The 18,919-nt window shown below is 32.0% G+C and overlaps 1 protein-coding gene across 12 annotated transcripts in view; it reads left to right on the top strand.

Moving 5' to 3' along the window:
* Positions 1-18,919, top strand: part of LOC141447871 (uncharacterized) — a 47,136-nt gene that overhangs the window by 5,929 nt on the left and 22,288 nt on the right. For 11 of the 12 annotated variants that reach the window (XR_012454647.1, XR_012454644.1, XR_012454646.1 and 8 more), the window contains 3 exons: positions 859-965; positions 16,159-16,338; positions 16,411-18,625. Coding sequence is in view for 4 of the 12 variants with exons in the window: in XM_074115771.1 (XP_073971872.1) it covers positions 859-965; positions 16,159-16,338; positions 16,411-18,625 (2,502 nt within the window). In the remaining 8 variants the exon portion in view is untranslated. Of the gene's footprint in view, positions 1-858; positions 966-13,764; positions 13,913-16,158; positions 16,339-16,410; positions 18,626-18,919 lie in introns of those variants that run through there. The other variant, XM_074115774.1, reaches the window with a different exon arrangement.

Raw genomic sequence — 18,919 nt, 5'->3', positions numbered from 1 at the left:
TATAAAGTCGTTGATAAAATCCGTCGTAGTTCAAAAAACATGGTTTTTCCACTTTTGACCGGTTTTGGATTTTCACTAAACAACAGAGCGGATTTCACTAAAATATGACAGAAATAGCGGAAATCAAATTCTGTATACCAGTCAACTGGTGATATGGATGAAAATCCGAAGCCGGTCAGAAAAGATAAAAGTCACTCTTCGTATAACTAATAAAATTAACGATGTTTCCACTAATTAATCTGTTTCATCTCACAGTTCTGAAGAAGGAGCAGCATTGTTAGTTTATTAGAGTCGAAAATTGACTTAATATTTTAGAATTTTATTCGCTACTGCTGTCAAGGAATGTCGGCCAGCTGCTAGGCAGTAATTTGCCAGGCTTGGGGAACCTAGAGTCAGTTCCGTTAGTATCACCATTCTTAAATACCAAAATTGTAGGACTCTCTGTAGAATCCTGTAGTTTCTTTTACTCCTTTCGATTAATTCCGCCTTTAGCCACGTAGCCCCACTTTTCATCGGCGTTTACCCTCCAAGAGTTCGAATTAGGTGGTAATAAATATCCCGTTATTTCAAGAACGATTTGTTTAAAGAGGTAGATATTTTTAAGTTTTATTTTTATAATTTGAAACATAATTATCTACAATAGATAGATTATTTACATGACTTTACAGTGTTATGAGTGTGAACGTGCAACTGGACTCTTCCGTTTAGTTCGGATAGTTACCGAAACTTATGCCTGTTATAAAATAAGCAATATCTTCCGCAAATTCGTTAGTTGAACGATAAATCCGACTGAAAAAGGAGGCATTACTTGATTAACTGTTAACACGGAGTAGATAATGTGACATAACCATGTTTCAGGAATATTTCTGCTGTCAACGTGGCTGGTGGAGTGTGTTGAAATTAATTATTCCCCACAGGAGATCATGGTGGATATAACCAATGACTTTGGCATCTGTGTTTTACAGGTAACTTTTTACCTTTTATTTAGCTGTGGTTTATTTATTTATTTCCATTAACTGGAACTTTTTTTGTTTAAATAAAAGTTGCGTTTGGAATAAGTAATAAAATTTTTGTTCTAAAATAATATTTGAAAATGTTTCGGTATTTACTGCCAGTTTTGATACTTTTATCAAGTTTTGGCTTAAAGGTCCGGAAATTGTCTCGTTATCATTTCCTCATGATTCTATTTTTCGTTTGAGATATCTCTTTCATTTTTTAAGAGCATCAGTTCCGATGTTCTCGAATTATCTTCTTTTATAAATGTTGTGAAATAGATTGATTATTGATTACACTGACTACTCGTTTATTGGACAATCGTAGCCTTTGCCTACATAATATCTTGAGCCTCTTCTCCATTGGAATGCTACTAAGTGTATATTTGCTCAACTGATCCCAAAGGAAAGAAAAATATCAAATCGTATTTATTACAAGCGATCGAATTCGAGTAGATATTTTGATATTACAAGTGAAGAATGTCAGTTCTCTCTAGAATTGTGTTTGCATTCTTAGTTATAAGTTTTCTCAAAACCTAAGCTGTTAAATATCATTCTAGATTTGTAAATCGACTTCTGCTGGCAGGTTACTGTTCGCAAAAGCATTACTTTTTAATAAATAGCTTCTCAGCAACCCTTGAGTAAAAAAAAATAGTAATCACAAATATTAGTAAAATTACCAGTGCAATATGCAGTGTAGTTCGATGTTCAAGTATTTCGTACATTTATTATGATGCGTGCATATATTGTGGACTTACAAGCAGATTTGAGATTAATATTGAAGTGCCAATATGTACCATAGTTGCTTAATAGGGGTGCGTGTTTATCGAAATAAATCTCTAATTGCACAATTTATGTGCTTTCAAAAAAAAAATAAAATTTGAATTACTTAATTCAGACATGTTTTCACTAAGTTACTTCGCTATTGTAGGCGTTTGTCCTTGCGGCAATAATTAAATTATGAATCCAGTTTAACTCTACATTAAATCAATGGCACCAAAAATTAAAGAATTTTATCATGTTTTTTTAATGTTCTAACAATCAGTCTCCATTTGTAGAAATAAATAATTAACTGTTCATTTCATCTATTTATCCCTAATATCATTTATAAAGTTTAATCGGGGATAGGATAAAATGATTAATGAATAAGAAGAATGATTGACAGTAATTGATAGCAAAAATATGTAGCTTCCATTTTGCTATTTATCTTTCCAAACCAGTTCATATTTTGTGACTGTGTCACTTTTTCTGCTTAGCCTAACATTCTTTTTAATAAAGTTTCATTCACATTTGAACGTGATTATATTCTTATTTATTATTTTTTAATAGACTGTCTTTGCTATCCAATTGTACCAGGTCTTCTTTTGTATCCAGTTTTTCTTAATGATCCAAGTACAGCATAGAATAGAGAAGGGTGTACACCAAGGTATCTGCGAACTTCCCTCCCATCATAAAATTCGTATTTGAAATATGTCAATTCATTGACGCTATTACTGGCTAAAGGTATGTACAACCAAGTACTTTTGCATTGCTCGTCAACGCGTTAGTTCAGTACCTGATTGTAATCTCGTTCTTGCCAGGCCTTTCGCTATGACCGAAGACATGGATCGTTATCTCTCCTACAGTCAACCTAAACCTATTTCTCTCTTTTTTTTTTAAGGTTGGTGCTCTGAGAAGTTGGGTAGGTTCTCGTAAGCCTTAAAAAAACAAATCATTTGTTGCCGTAGTAGGTAATCGTAAGCTCTTAAATTCATAAGTGTCCTTTTGTCTGCATCTCGTCATTGAAGATCAGTTAAAGATCAATGACTAAATGTAGAGTGTGCAGGGCCATAGGCAAAATAAAATACGATCCTCCCCTTATAAATCCTGTTGCTAAGTAACTTATCTAGTTGCTAGCTAACTGCCAACTCAATCAAATCTAAGAAAACTTGAAATAATTTAGATATCTTTCTAAATAGTCTATGTGCTCATTCTTGTCTGAGTGAATCTGTTTTTGTTGATTATGGTACGTCGGTACAATATTTGCTTATAAACGCGCTGAAATCCTTAAGTACAAATAATTAAAAAAGATACTTAGAAAATGTGGACGTGTTTGACCATTTTTAATGATATATTTTTTCTTCAAACAGACCATACATCCTTCCACTTCTAGGACAAAACAAAAATAATTATACATACTCTTGAATACAATTTAGTTCTACTGATAATTATTTACATTAGGTACTCTTAACTACCGGAAACAGTCTCATTATATTTAACTGTTTTAATAGTGTTCTTTATCTTCTGTCTTTTAAATCAGATTTAACAATTTTATTTTTATCTTAACAAGGTTGCAAGATTAACATCTAACGAAATATAAACTTATGTCTTGTGATTTGTTGCAATGATTTATGTAAATACTATCCATTTTTTATTATCCAAAATGGACGGGACCTTCAGTGGCCAAGCTTTATTTTTTTTCCAACTCTCAGTTCAATGGAAACATCTTGTTCGAAGTTATGTGACATGGCGTGCGGATTTCAGTGCACCTCTAGCCCCCTGATTTTCCGTGGAGGTGGAGAACCAGCTTGACTGAATAACCTTAAGGGTTCACGCATTCTCTCCAAATGGTCAAGCTGGCTGCTTTATCTGGCATTGTATTAATTGTATTTACAAATCTTTCTTCATAAAGCGTGAAATAAATAAACAGGGTAATTAATTAATAAAATGCTTTTGTAAAGACATTAAACAAAGTAAAAGCTCAATCAACAAGTTAATAATTAATTTTAAGAACAAACTAACAAAGACTGTGTGTCAAAAAATAATTAAGATCTCTTTTATAGGAGTGGAGAGATATTAAATTGTTCGTTAGAAATCAATAACTTGTTTTCAGGAAAAAAAGCATATTTACACGCATATCAATGTGTTCATTGTTATAAAAGGCAAGAAGTACTTTATTTATCCTCTACTTCTCTTTCTATCCTTCTTTGTATCTGATTATGCGGGTAGCATAATACCGAAACCGGTGACTACATTATGAGGCGAACTTTGGAAAGGATAAACATTGTCATATTTAGTGCTCGCTGTATCGGTACAAGGCAGTGACTCGCTCCGCTCATTCCCCTTTTTATCTTCGTCAAGCGCGAAACTAGTATAATTAAGACTTTCTTTTGTTGTTATTATTGTCATAATTTCAAGTATTCTTTTATGAATCAGGAGGCTATTTCATTGTTATAGGAGAATACTTGTCATAGGTACTCATACTACTTATTTTAAAATCTTAACGTTCAGTTTGCTTTAAATTTGAAATCTTAAAAAAGCATTCCAATTACGCTTAATACTGGGAAAGTTCTTATCAATTAAATTATGGATTTTATTCGAAACTTAATAATTCATTTATGCATTTTTTCAATCTATTTGTTATTGGATCCGAGTAGAACGTGTTAACAAGAATATTTTATTAAAATTCTAAGGATGAAGATCCCCGCGAGATCTGAAGTGCGAAAGAGTATGAATTGATACAAAACTTTCCGCATATTTTCAAAAATCATATCAACCATATTTATTGAAACTTTATGTAACAACTACTCATAAAGGCCTATTATTTTTAGTTGAAACTTATTTCTGTCAAATTATTCAGGAGTGTCCTTGGAAATGTGCTCTTGAACGTCCCATGAAAATTTCATATCTGCATACTGTGCAACGGTTATGTAATTTTGTTAATGAAAATTAAATATGTTGCTTAAATTTCGAATATGCAGAATATCGCTTGAATGGAAGTTGGATTATTTTTATTAAGCTTCCTTTGATTGATTGATTAATGAGATAAGGGTTTCTTTATATTTGTCCTACCAACACTCTTAAGTTCAATTTTGTATTTTATTTTTTCATAGAAATTATTTTCAAGGGAAGAAAGGTTCCGGCTCGCCTAAGATGCTGTATTGGTGTTGGTGCTATAGTAGGTAATAAAAATTAATAAATAATTATAAAAAAAATTAATTTGCCGTTAGACTCAATTATGAGAATCTAGTAAGCCCAAAGTCTTGTGAATCATATCAGATTATTTTTAAATTTGTTCTTTTATTTTTTTAAGGATGTACATTTGTTCATATTTTTTGTTCTGATTTCAACTTTCTGATTGAACTAAATAGTAGTGGGGGCGGGTGTTGGTCTAGTGGTCAAGAGCTTGGCTTTGAAAGTGGGAGATCCCCAGTTCGAATCCTGCCTGTGACTACTTTTTATTTGTTAGAAAAAAATTGTTTATAGTAAAGTATGAGCTTCCGACCCTCGTCCATGGCTACCTAATTGGTAGTTGGACGTTAAGCCCGCCTGAAAAAATAGGCGATGGCTTTACTTTTGAACTAAGAAAGTTCTCATCCAGTTGGTTTCTTGATATTAACCACCTAGGCCCCTAAGACTTTTTTCCTTAGCAATAGCTTTTCTTGTAAGAAAAACTGCTGGTTTTAATCATCGATCGTAACAGAATTTCTATCTTCTTCGGTTAACCAACATCTTAACGCCCGAAATTTAATCTGTGGTTGTGGCAGTTCATTTCTTAAAAGATTTGCCTTGCAACAGTTATTACTAGAAGTTTTCCGAAGGAAGAAGTGGACTAACCTTATCTTGGTTATCTCAATATAAACACACGAAAACACTTAAATTCCCAACATACACACAGTAATCACTGTTAAGTTTATTTTTCCTTCATTATTGTCGCTTTTTATTTAAATTAACAAAGATTTCGTGAGAATTCTTTTCAATTATTTATAATATAGAGTGACAAATGTTTATGGTGGGTACTTGACCGTGACAATCTTTGTTCTAATAAAATAATCTATTTCTTTAACAATGTATGCAGGAAATAGATGTAAAACATGTCAGGTAACAATAATTATTTTAAAAGACGATTTAAAAAAAAACAAAACAAATAATTGTCATTAAATTAACATTTCCCATATAAGTATGTGATGAACACTTAACCTTTCTGTAATATAGCCTTCTGAAGCGTTCTGTTTTATTCTTCTTTGTATTAATTTATTTATTTTTATTTTTTAAAGAAATATTTCTTTGGATTCCATTAATTGCTCTATATTATTTTTTAGGTTGTAACTTCTTGTGACTTTTGTTATAGATCCTAAAGGAGGTTTTTATTTTCTCTTATTCTTTGTAAGAGAAAGGATTATAGCGTCGAATCTTCTAAATTATATTTTTATCAACAACACATATTGTAGGTTCCTCTGAATTCTAAAAAAATATTTCTAACTCAAGGACTATCTATATCTTCGCGATAAGAGAATCCTCAGCGTAACATTCTTGAAATTCTCCAACTCAATTTTCATTCTAGTGAAATAGTACTCTCGTTTAAAAATTTGGATCGTTTTGTTATTGTATGGTCGTCTAGTGGTTTAAAATGTAATTTTAACTTCCTATTACTTATCACTTTTCTAAATCTTCATTTTGAACTTAGGTTACCAAAAATACATTGAAATGTTTACCAAATTTTCAAAATATTACACACATACAAAATTATCTTTTATAAGGTTATTATATCAGTTTATAGAATCAGTTCTCAAGCGCAATGTCCACTAAAGAGCATAATATTTTTCATATAATTCAATTGAATCGTGTATGATAACATTTCCTGTACGTCCGTTTGTCTAGGTTAATGACCGTAAACTGAGCTATGAAATTTAATTATTATGAACTAGGCCAGTTGTTACAATACGATCATCACAATATGAATAGTGCTTCTATCGAAAGCGAGTTTCACGCTGCTGCTGCAACTTGCTGTGTAAATATGCATGAATCCGTAAATAATAATTCATCTGTTATCACTTGGCTCGTTCACATCTCAATGGGGATTTATGGGCGGTGTGATTATGTTTCTACGAGTAGAAGCCGCCCACGAATAATGTTAGCCAGATTTCATCAACATATCTGTGGATCTCTTGATTCCACAAAACTTAAAATGTAGTGAGAAAAAGTAAAAAGGGTTTGATTCCTCTCTAATGGTATAGCTCACCTAAATTTAAAAAATAGGTAAAAAGCATCTAATACTTGTTTAAGTTATAGTGATAAAAAACATATTCAATTTACAAAGCATCCAATTTGTTATTGGTTACATAACCTACTTTTGCTTTTTATGTAATGCTCCTAAATTGGTTACTTTGACCCCTATTTCAGGTAAATAATATGTTCATTATAGGTAAATTTTATCCAATTACAGTAATAAGATCCATGTGCAACTGGCCAGTATTATTAGAAGACCTTGGTCGTTAAAGACATGAAATCTGACCTATTACACAGTCAGCGAGCTTACATGCATATTTAGCAATGTATCTTTGACTATAATTTTTGTTTATTTTTGCATTTCCCTTAATTTATACAATTAGTTTGTGATGACAAGCAGTGAAATTGAAGAAAACAAAAAAAAGATTCTTTAAAAAAATACTGGGTTTCCAACTAGTATTATGAAATAACGTTTGTTTTTCTAATTTTTTTCCCCCTAATTTCCACATAATTTCTAGGATTACATTATTTTTATTTTAGTCAAATGTCGTCATCATTTTCTTGAGTTTATTTTTCTTGAGAATGAAGAAAATGTTTCTTGTGATGACGTATTCCTTCTAATTTTTTTTGCTAGGATTTCATAAAAAAAAGGTATGTGTGACTCAAAACAGTCGACCTTCTATCATCAATTCTGTACACTTTTTTTTCTGTAACCTTACTTCCTTAAGCTAATTCTTATTTTGTGTACCCAATTTCTTTGAGTGACATTCTAGATCTATTATTCACAGTTATATTTGGAGCCTGCAGTGGAAGTTAAAGTGTATAGCGAGTTTAGGTTTAGCGAATACATGGGCCTTTCTATAGCAAACTTAAGTCATTGGAGTTGCAACTTGGTTCAAAGCTATTATTGGATTTCTACTCATATCATATTTAATAAAGCAGGAGAAGGATTATTTCATTGCTTAGTGCCCTGAACTATGCGGAGATCCTGGTTCGAATCTAGTGCCAACACTTTGATCTTTTTTCTCTAGAAGCCTCTCATAGCTTAGTTTACGTTGATGGCAATTTATCAGTAACGATAGAAAACTTCAGGAGGCCTGCAATGAAGTGTTCTGGTCGCAAATAACTTCAGATGTTGACGTGCCTTTAAAAAAATTGATTTAGAAAATAAGGAAAGAGATTATCTCAGTGGACTGCCTCGTGGTTTAAGCTCAATGTCCTGTTCTCTTAGAAAATCCCCTTTGTATAGAGGCTTCTATTTGCTCAGTGACCGTTAAACGGCAGTACTGTCTAAACGTCAGTACACTGAAAAGGCTATTGGCGTCAATATTGAGGTATGCCTTAATAAAAACAACAATGATGCGAGTAGGAATTAGCTCTGTGGTTAGCGTATGTTGGATTCCAACGTGGAGATCTAGTCTTGCTGAAATCCTACCCGAGCCATAATACTTCAAGACTCGACCAAAGAACCGCTTGTAGAAAAGAGGCTTGATTATATGGTTGAAAATATTCTCTCGTACCTCTGTATACAGTATCACTTTTTTCTAGCTTCACTATTTTGTAAAAAACGGTTATGGTACACAAGAAATTATACCCTTGGAATTAATTATTTTTATTTTATTTTTAAATAAAAAACGGATCAATGTCCAATTTACAGAAACAACAATATTAATAACATAAATAATTCAAATTAAGGTATTTATAATTAGGCTCTAGCATTTTATTTTACGTTTTAGAGGTTATTATAAAGATTTATACAATACAAATAGTTAAAGAAATGGTTGTCATCTGGCTTTATTTAGAAAATTTTGTATATCTGTGCCAAAGAAATCTAAGTTAAAATGATTTGTTGGCTGTCCGCATCATACGAAAGATAGGGGAGTAAAAAACGTAATTATGTTTGCAGTACGGTACATTGACTGGAGAAGAATGTCGTGTAGTATGGAATGAGATATTAAAAGAAATTAGAGAAAGAAGGTAAGGACAGTCTATTTGAGAATGGAGAAGTTTGCAGAGGAAAGAGAGGTCATAATAAATTCTTCTGGTGGCAAGTGAAGGAATATTGAGAGTGAGCTGTAGATCGGAATAGTCAATCAATCATTTTATTTGCACAAAAGAATACATCTTTATGGCATGGAGTTGAGGTCACAATATTTACAAAAAATAAAACAGAAATCAATATCCATCTATAAGTTAAGAACTCAAAAAATAAAAACCAAAAAAGGGTTTAAATTAAAATTACAACAGAAATAAATAAATAAAAAATTGAAATTATATAACCTTAAATTAAGCTTAAAATTTCTACTATGAAAAATTCAAAATCTAAGAAATAGAAGAAAAAACATTCATCTTTTAATTAGGCCGAATAGTTTAAATATAATTTTCTTTCTTTTAAACATATGATGCTATACAAAAAAATATGTTCAAGTTTAATTACATTATCAATGTTTAACAGATTTTCGAAACATTCAATTGGGGCATCAAACCTTAAAACATATTGAACCAAATATTTATCTCTTTGAGCAGACAATTTTGGGCATTCAAAAAGAAAATGAAATATATCATCAGCAACTTTTAGCAAACACAGCGAGCAAATATTTGTAGGGTTAAATTCGTATCTTTCTTTCTTAAATAAAATTCTACCTAATTTTTTGCCCATTAGACGCATTTGTGCGATTAGTCTTATTTTTTCTATATTTGAATTCAATAAGAGGTAATTTTCTGTTTCGCTTCTCGGCCTTTTGGCTAAGATCAAAGTGTAGATCGGAATAGATAATTAATTGAAAATAAAGTGAAGACTGATTCAATTTAATAAGAGTAAACTTTAAAGTTCAACTTGGATATGGATACAATAATAATTTTAACAAAATCTGGCAAACATATCCTAAGAATAACGTTTTACTTCTGTCTTTGGAAATTAGGTATAATGTCTCTGCATTCCAGTAAAATCATATCCACAGCGGTTTACCAAAAAAATGCAATTATTTTTAGTAGCAATTTATAATCATGATCTGATTATACTTTATTATACTACACAGCTTATCGTGTCTTTTAAGAATGGTACTATTTAAAAACTTTGCCAATTTTAAAGATTCTAAAAACAAGATGGCTTGTCTGCCTCCTTTCCTTTAATAAGGTAGTTAATATGATTTTAGTTCATAATTTTCAGTTTTTATATATTAAAATTGATGTTTGTTATGTGTTAAGAAAACAGTAGTATTAAATGTGGACAAGAAGCGACTAAGTAAAAGTGTTGTTTCATCATAGTTGAAATACTGTAATGATGACATGTCAAGTTTTGACTAGCACATTCACAAATAATTCTAACCAGTAATTAATGAAGAAAAAAAATTACACAAATTTTGCTCATTTGATTTCTGGCACGTTTCCAATGACATCTAATTAAAAAATAAAAATAAACACTTTTACACACAGTAAAAAAAACTTTCATTCAAGTGTGAGGGTCAACTAGTAAGTTATGCCAACCAATTTACAGAAGTAATGTTTACAAAATTCAACTGTCAATTAAGATGTTCAAAATAATAATGATATTGCGTAAAAAAGGTCGCGGATATGGGCGTGAAAGTTACTTAACACTTTTCACATTGTCTTAAGTGTATTTTGTGTCTTTCTTTTTCTTTTTTTTAAAAAAAGAAAGAAATGCATTTAACAATAGCACACGCATCTGTTTTGTCTATTTTCAACAAAATTGCTATTAACAAAACACAAAATCAAATGATAATAATAAAAATAACAATTTGGTGTCATTATTTACTTTTGCATATTTTTGATTAAGTTTATGATCAATTGAGACAATAGACTTTCCTTTTGTTTAAATGTTTTTAATTTATTTTTATTTGTTGAATTTCCTCTTAATGCAACAATAGCCATTAATTGTAAAGCTTAAAAATGTTTGATAAAAATACTTTTGGGAGTTTGTTGGGGCTTTTAAGTAAGTATTATCTGAAACCCCTTTCAGAATAATTTAACATCCATCTTACTTAAAGAACTATAGCTAAACTTTCTTGTAGTAGAAAATAACTTAAAAGCCTAAGATTTCGAAATGCTGATTAAAATATTGCTGGTTGAAAAGGAAATTTTGTACAATTATCAGAAGACGTCTTAATTGCTGATTAAATTTTAGCTATTATTTTCTTCTATCTTTATTGCAGGAAAGATACTTTATTGCAGAGGTATTGTAGGGATAATTGGCTGTATAAAAGTATGCCTTCGTTAATCTTCAATATCTCATATTTCTGACTCAATTCTCTAAAATATCGGGACTGGGCATAATCTTTAATGTCTGTTGGTAAATAAAACTTCTAAAGTGGTGAGAAGTGAAGAGTTGTCATCTCATCTAGCCCCACGTGTAGCAGAATTGTTTACCTTATTTAAGGTGCGTTAACATCTGTGGTTACTGGCCTCCTAACACTTCTCATTACAAGACCGGTTTCCTCTCATCCTAGACAGCATTATCAGCTACTGGGTAGTGGAAAAGAGACTCCTATGAAGAGAATATTTAAGATGTAAAACTTGGACTTTCGCGTGGATATGCTACTAACCATTTAGTTATTCGTACTGATCGAATGTTTACCAGTTTATTGGTCTGTGACAAAGGGTTCTTAGGATCGATAAGCTCTTATTGTTTCATTGCAGAATTAAAGTATCTGCAGTTACTTAATACAATTTTAAATTATCTGTTTTGTCTCTTCTCGTATTTTAAATACTTCTTTTTCGTTTCTGGTCTCTGGTGTTCTTTATCTTAAAATAAAATTAAATTGCAAACTTTAAACCATTTTTCAAACTCACGTATCAAAAGATATATTCTAGACCTACTTTGTCCTCCCTCCGAAAATGAACAGCTTTAAAAGTAGCCATTACTTTTCTAACAATAGTAATTTACGGTCTTATTAATAAAGAAGAATGACGTGTTATTTTCCTCTTGTAAAATAACTTGACCGTATATATATTATAGATGGCATTGAACTCTCAGCTGTTTGGTGTGTTGCTTGCCATCAACCGTGCTACCATTCCACCATCCACATACTTGGAAAGTCATACCAGTGAATACTGTCTAACCTAGAACTTGGAGACCGGTATTATCAAATTGTTACACAAGAAGTTTATGATTACGTAATAGAACATAGCATTTTTTAACATACATTAGGAATTAATTTTCTTCAGTTGCAAAAATGCAAATTTCTTGTTTAGTTTTATTTTATGATGACTCATATTGTAATAATAACATACTTTCAATTATACGCAATGAGTTATTCAGTAATTTTTTATTTAAATTAGTTCTAATATGTTTTACTAAGCTGATACTAAAAATGAGTAATCTTAACTATCAATTAGATTTAACTGATTTTTGTTTTTTTAAGGAATATTATTTCTAATATTAAGGCCCTTCGATAGCCTAGTGGTAAGAGACGAGGCTCTTAAAGCTAAAATATATTGTGGTACTGGGTTCGATTCCTGGTCTAGGTCTTGGGTGTTATTCTAGAGTTATCATGAGAATAAAAAGTATGTTTGCTAATTGCCTTCGTTCATGGAAACTAATTTGGTAGTTGGACGTGAAGGCTGCCTGAAAAAATAGGCATTACTTTATTTTTATTTAAATCAAACTTGAGCAATCTTAGAAATTACCTTTATTTTTTATTAGAATATTTCTATTTCTTTAATATTAAATAAAAGTTTTGTAAGTAATTCTGTCGCTTACAATTTTAAAATTAATTGAATTTAAGTTATAGATACGTTCGTTTGGAGGAAAAGGGTCTAGCTACTTCTCCAGTGGTTTTGGCCTCTGTGTGAATCGCTGCTTGATAGCACAAACTCACTCTGATAACCCCTGCTCAAATTTATTCCATTTAAGGGGTTACATTCTCCAATTTCAACGGTTTTGAAGAGATCTAAACAGGGGTAGGCTGTGGGGGTTATATTTGGTGGAGAGGAACGTTGGATGAGGTAAAAGATCTCATCCAAGTTATTAAAAGTTTTTGTCTGATGGCCGTCAGTTATGTAAAGTCCCGCATTATACTGGTGAAAGATACCTTTTTTTAGTGATAAGTAATGAATGTTTTTGCATCTTGTTTTCGAGAGGAGAGCCTTCAATCAATTCATAAAATTTCATTTTATGTTCCCATATTGATACATGTTCTATTAGCATTATTATTTTTTATTACATTTTATTATTTATTAACACAGGGAACTGAATCTCATAGGAACCATTTTAATGTAGGTTCTCCTCTTTAAAAAAAATACTTAATCCAATTAATTTTTTGAAAATTAAGTGAAAGAAAGAAGTGTGAATGCTTTACTCGGTTAATATTTTCATTCACATAGACAATTTCAAGTAGGGAAACCATTTTGATAAATTGAAATAAATTTGGGATAAGAAGCTTTGCAAAAAAAAAAAAAAAGATTTCAAGGCCTTGGTCACTGGGGCATAGCAAATTACAAGCTTTGCCCGTAATAATGTAGGAAATGATAGCACAGCGAAACGCATGTAGTTATATGGCCGCAATAATTACTACGAAATAGAAGATTCGGTTAAGCTCCGAACGCTTTAGATGAGATCATGTTAAAAGTAGAAGTACATTTGTGTAATACCCCAAACAAAACTATGAAGAGGTAATAAGAGCTATTTTTAGAGGTAGGTTATAGCTAAATCCTCAAACAATCTTCAGTATGCTCTCTTCTATGCTTTCGGTTTAATTACCCAAAGAGTCCTTGAAATTCTTTCCCGGCAAGCTACAAAGACCCCTGCAATCCTCTTTCAGCTACCTAACGTCCCACACTATTCCTGACAAAACCCTTTCAGCCAGCCAATTAAAATGCCAAAAGTCTCGGCGATTTATTTTCTTCAAGTAGATGAGAGCAGTTAGTGGAAAATGTTCCATCTTTACTTCTGGGTAGCTCCAAGTATGTTTATGGTGAGTATTACTTATTGCCTAACATTAATTTAAACGAAAGTTTTTTATCGTGGGATGTCTGTTAACTTGTGGGCTAGGAGCGGCAATCTATGCCTTCATAGCTTTTCAGTAAGAGAATTACAGCAACCAGATCCAAAGAGAGGGGCAATTTTCTTCTTTACTATTATAGTTTAAATCATTTTTAATGTTCTTACATTCTGGCTGGTGAGTTTAATTTAGTATTTTTTAAATTTTAATTTAATTATCCATTTTAATCTAGCATGTTTTAAAATAGTTTTCGTAACGTTAAAAATTATACGAGTATGGTTTTGCAGAGATACATAAGTGTAATCGAACGTTAATAGGAATGTCTGTAATTCGTTGTCCTAGGCATCTGAGAAGCAGCTCTTATTGATCACACCATCTGCTTCGTTTCCCATAACGCTTACATACAATACGCATAATTCACATCTTTTTTTATTTATTATAGAATGTAATTACATTGCTTTTTATTTTAGATTTGTTTACTGTATATCACTTTCTCTTATTTGTGTAAAAGAGAGTATGATGCGAACGTGATAGAATTGGGAAAATCAAAACAGTTGCTGTAAGTTACAGTAGACAGATGATTTGCAAAACCTAGGGTAAATTACATATTTTACAGCTTACAAATTACTTTATCCACGGTTAAAAAAGGTGGTTGGCGCTTTACACTTGCATATCCAATTGTGATTTCTGATTGATAGTACAGAATTCTTCTTTTTTTCCTCTTTTACTAAAAATCGAAGTTATTGTTTGTTATGGTTTTCAGCTTTGTATACGGAAATGTTTGATGTAAAAAGAATTGCTAGTTTGTTTGTTTTTTTTGTACTACACACAACTTGCTCAGTCAGTATTTGTTACTCGGGCGTAAAGTGAAACCAATTGATCCTCGCAAGGTCGATTATTTCACTTAATGAATGAAGTACGTTCAATATTTATATAGATAAACGTATGTTAATGGTTCTGTTAAGTTCCGTAATAGCTTAATAAACTATTTTCAGGAAGTATTGAGGAGCGGCCAATTTTTGTATTCTTTAATAAAAAAGTTTATTTTTGTTAATAATTTTTAATTTAAGGCGCGTCAAATCTGAGGCTATTGGCGCCCGGAGCTTTTTTCAGTGCACTTTTGGCCTCCGGACAGTGTTCTTTCGTTACAGACAACACTGTCCGCCACCGGGTATTGAGCTATAAGAAGCTCCTAAGGAAAGAAAATCTAAAAAGTTAATTATTTTATTTTCACAAAATTTTCTTAAATATGTGATTGTGATTATGTTGAATTAACTGCAAAGTTTACTTTATTTAAGGCTTATGATTTAAGAACTTGAATTGTACTAATTGCAACAACATTATATTTATTTCAAGTCGATTTTATACTTTATTCGAAGAATGGCAACGAAAGTTTAAGAAAAAAACGTTTACTAAGGAAGAAGGCCCAAGAGGTTTGCAATCTCATAAAATTGTGGCCCAAATTCAGTAAAACTGCTCTGATTCCTTCTACTTCTATTTTAAACTTGTACTTCAAATTTAACCTTGAATAACTTGGATTGTGATTTAACATACTTAAATGGAACATGTCAAAGTTTGCTTCTTGTCTTTTATATAATTTTAACTAACTCCACAATCGGAGTTGCAGGTGAAAATCACTTTGTTGTTTAAAAAAATGTATATAGTTCTGAATTTAGGGGAACTTTTGAAATATAATTAATATTTAAAATCATACGAACTTTACGTGTGGCGAAAAAAAAATCAGAAATATATGGAGAGAACCTATCATTATTTTTTAATGTCAGAGCTAGCTTGTAATCCCGACACAATAATCTAACTTATTCTGAAGTTGCACGTGACTTAGAACCTTTAACGGTGCTTGCTCCAGCTCATGGACATCATTAAATTAATTTAATATTGGGTCATTCAATTTCAAAGTAGAAAGCAGCTTTTAAAGTAGAAGAACAGAATCCTTCCAATGCAAGAATCTACATGTTGATTCGAGGATTTTTTTTTATTGAGTTTATCCAAACTTTTGTAATCCGTTTGACTAAATGTTTTAATTTATTTAAATAAATGTTTATTTTTCTGATTTGTAGTTGTGTAAATGCAAATGCAATATAATAAAATTAACTGTATCTTGTATTGTATCTTGCCACAGCTAAGCTTGATTTCTCTTCTAACGTAAGGTACATTTACTCCAGGTGCTAAACGATAATTATTTATTAAATTTGTTTCAGTTGGTTTACTCCAGACGTGAAAATATTGCATTCTCCCCTTACGGCTTACTGTCTGTAGCTCTTGTGATGTATGAAGGTGCAAGTGGACCAACGGCCGCTGAGATCCACAATACTCTCAGATTACCATGGAATCGTGATATAACCAGAGTTGGTTTTAGAGATATGCATAGATATCTTAAGGTAGTAAATGTTATTTATGAAGTTTTTTTTTTCTTTATAATAAAATAACTTTGCTTTCTATTTTCATTTTAGAGTTACTTTTCAAACGATGGATTTCTGAGAGGTTTGGTATTAAGTAAGCCGAATGTCGTATTGCATTGGAACTATTCTAGATTGTTACAATTTTATGGTTTCGATATGAACATGGAAGTTGAAGCACCTAATTATGGAAGTACGCCTACTACAGGACGACCAGTTTTACAGGACGTACCTGCATCTACTCGACCGACACTAACTTCGACCACATTACTACCTAGCACTACACCAACTCCACCTCCTACGACGATAAAAACTACTGTAACAACCACCATCAAACCAGAAACCACTGAAACACCTACGGTGATCACTGAACCTATTCCAACTATAGTGACAACAGAATCAACTTTACCAGCTGCTGCAAGGACTGACGAAGCCATTACAACAACAGTAAGCATACTAACAACTTTGGAGACCACAGCTACAACATCCGAGATTACTACAGTGCCGGTGACCACAACCACTCCTCCTGAGACCACAACTGCAACTCCCGAGACTACGACTGCAGTGCCCGTGACCACAACTACAACTCCCGAAACCACAACTACAGTGCCCGTGACCACAACTACAACTGTACAGCCTATAATAAGTACATCAATAGTTACTACTACTGAAATTCCATCAAATGATCAACAAGAAATAACCTCTGCTGTACAGAACGGTGAAGCGGATACTGCCATCCCTGAATCTGCAGATTTGATTCAGCTTATAACAACCACAAAGTCACCATCGACTGAAGCAATGGAAGGAAAAGAATTTGAAGCTATAGTTGAACAACCTATTACTACTGAGAAATCGAAACAAACTATGAATAACAGTACTGAAATATATAGTTCAATCACACAAGCAGGTACCACAGATGAATTAACTTTTGTACCATCGGCATCAGAAGGACTTGACGTAACTACAAGCAATACCTTGTCAACTTTGGCTGATGAATTTAATGCACAACCCAGCTCTTTTAACTTAGTACGGACAACACTGGAACGCATAGATTTGACTTCTATAGACCCAAGTAAAGAAATGCCAAATGAAACAGAAAGTTTGTCATTAAATTATGAAATTACAGAACAAAACTTAGAAAATCAAAGTAAAATAGACACTACAATGTCTACAGATCATACAGAAATATCTCCAAAAGAACAAAATGTCGTAACGGAAGAAAGTTCGAGTACGACTACAGTTTCTGAAAACCAATCAATGGTTTCTACTGCCCAACCTAACCCAACAGAAACACCTGTCACGACAGAAATTTTTCCAAATAGTGAGTTTGAGGAAATAAGTACACAAAATCCAATAATAAATAGTGGATCCAGTGCAGAACCTATTGTTCTAGATCCAGATGTGACAGCAGAATCTAGTGCCACATTTAGCATATCTACTTTATCGAGTAATGCAGTAAGCGAGAATGCAGAAAGTACATCTAATTCAATCTTTGAATCTGAAGGAACTTATAAGTTTGATTCGAGCACTTTATCTGGATTATTTGAAAGTAGTTCGGCAACAAATGCAACAGTAGAAAATGATTCACTTGATTCAAACATATCTGCAGCAGATAAGACAAGTGTTGGAGAAGAAATGGAAATATCAGTTAGCATGTTGGATGAAAGTGAAGTTACAACAGTTTTTAATTCGTTTACTTCAGATATTCTTCACACTGTAAGTAATGAAAATAATGCATTTAACAGTTCAAATGAAACTGAGACAATCTTATCATCTGAGTCAACTGTTAAAGAATATCAGAACAGCAGTGAGTTTAATGTAACATATGATTCTGAAGTAACAACGATAACAGACTATGAAGTGTCTAAAGATGGTGAAGAAATTGATGGAGATAGCGTGACAAATATTTTATCAATTAATTCTTCCATATTAAATGATACTGGTGAAGTTACTTCAGAGGGTAAAGAAAATAAGGCAACTACAATAGCCAGTTTTAAAGAAGATACTGAGGAAGTTACATTTAATTCAAATACTTCTTTTGATAACCTCAGTTCGGACAGTGAATCAGTGAGTATGGATTTATCAACTACATTGAATTTAACGGAACTTCCATCATCTCAATCAGAAACCACAACCCAGTCATTCAAACCTTCAGTAAGCAATATTGAAATTTCAACTAAACAGGATCAAAACTCGGATAATGCAATTAATTCTACGAAAACACCCAAAACCAAAAAAAGAAAAAAAAGATCGTTTGGTCACGGATTTGGTATGTAAATAAATATTAACTAGTTAAATAATTGGCCATTCTAAACAATAGAAGTTTAAAGTTAAGCCACTTGTGGTTGAAAGTAGTAGTAGTTTTTATAAATTAGAAGTTTGCACTACTTCCAACTCATTCTTATGAACAATAAAAACTATATCTTTGTAAACATTCCACTTGTTTTAAATGTTGTATAGAATTTTAGACAAAGCTGTTTTGCTATTCAAGAGGTAGCTTCTTTCGTATTGGTCAATGCTATGACACGCTACAATGAGGAATATGTTTCTTACAATGTTTCTC

The sequence above is a fragment of the Rhodnius prolixus genome, unplaced genomic scaffold, assembly GCF_049639745.1.
Source record: "Rhodnius prolixus isolate KJV_2025 unplaced genomic scaffold, Rpr scaffold_13, whole genome shotgun sequence".
NCBI lineage: Eukaryota > Metazoa > Arthropoda > Insecta > Hemiptera > Reduviidae > Rhodnius > Rhodnius prolixus.
The sequence above is the reverse complement of the archived record's forward strand: the minus strand, read 5'-3'. Positions and strand labels throughout refer to the sequence as shown.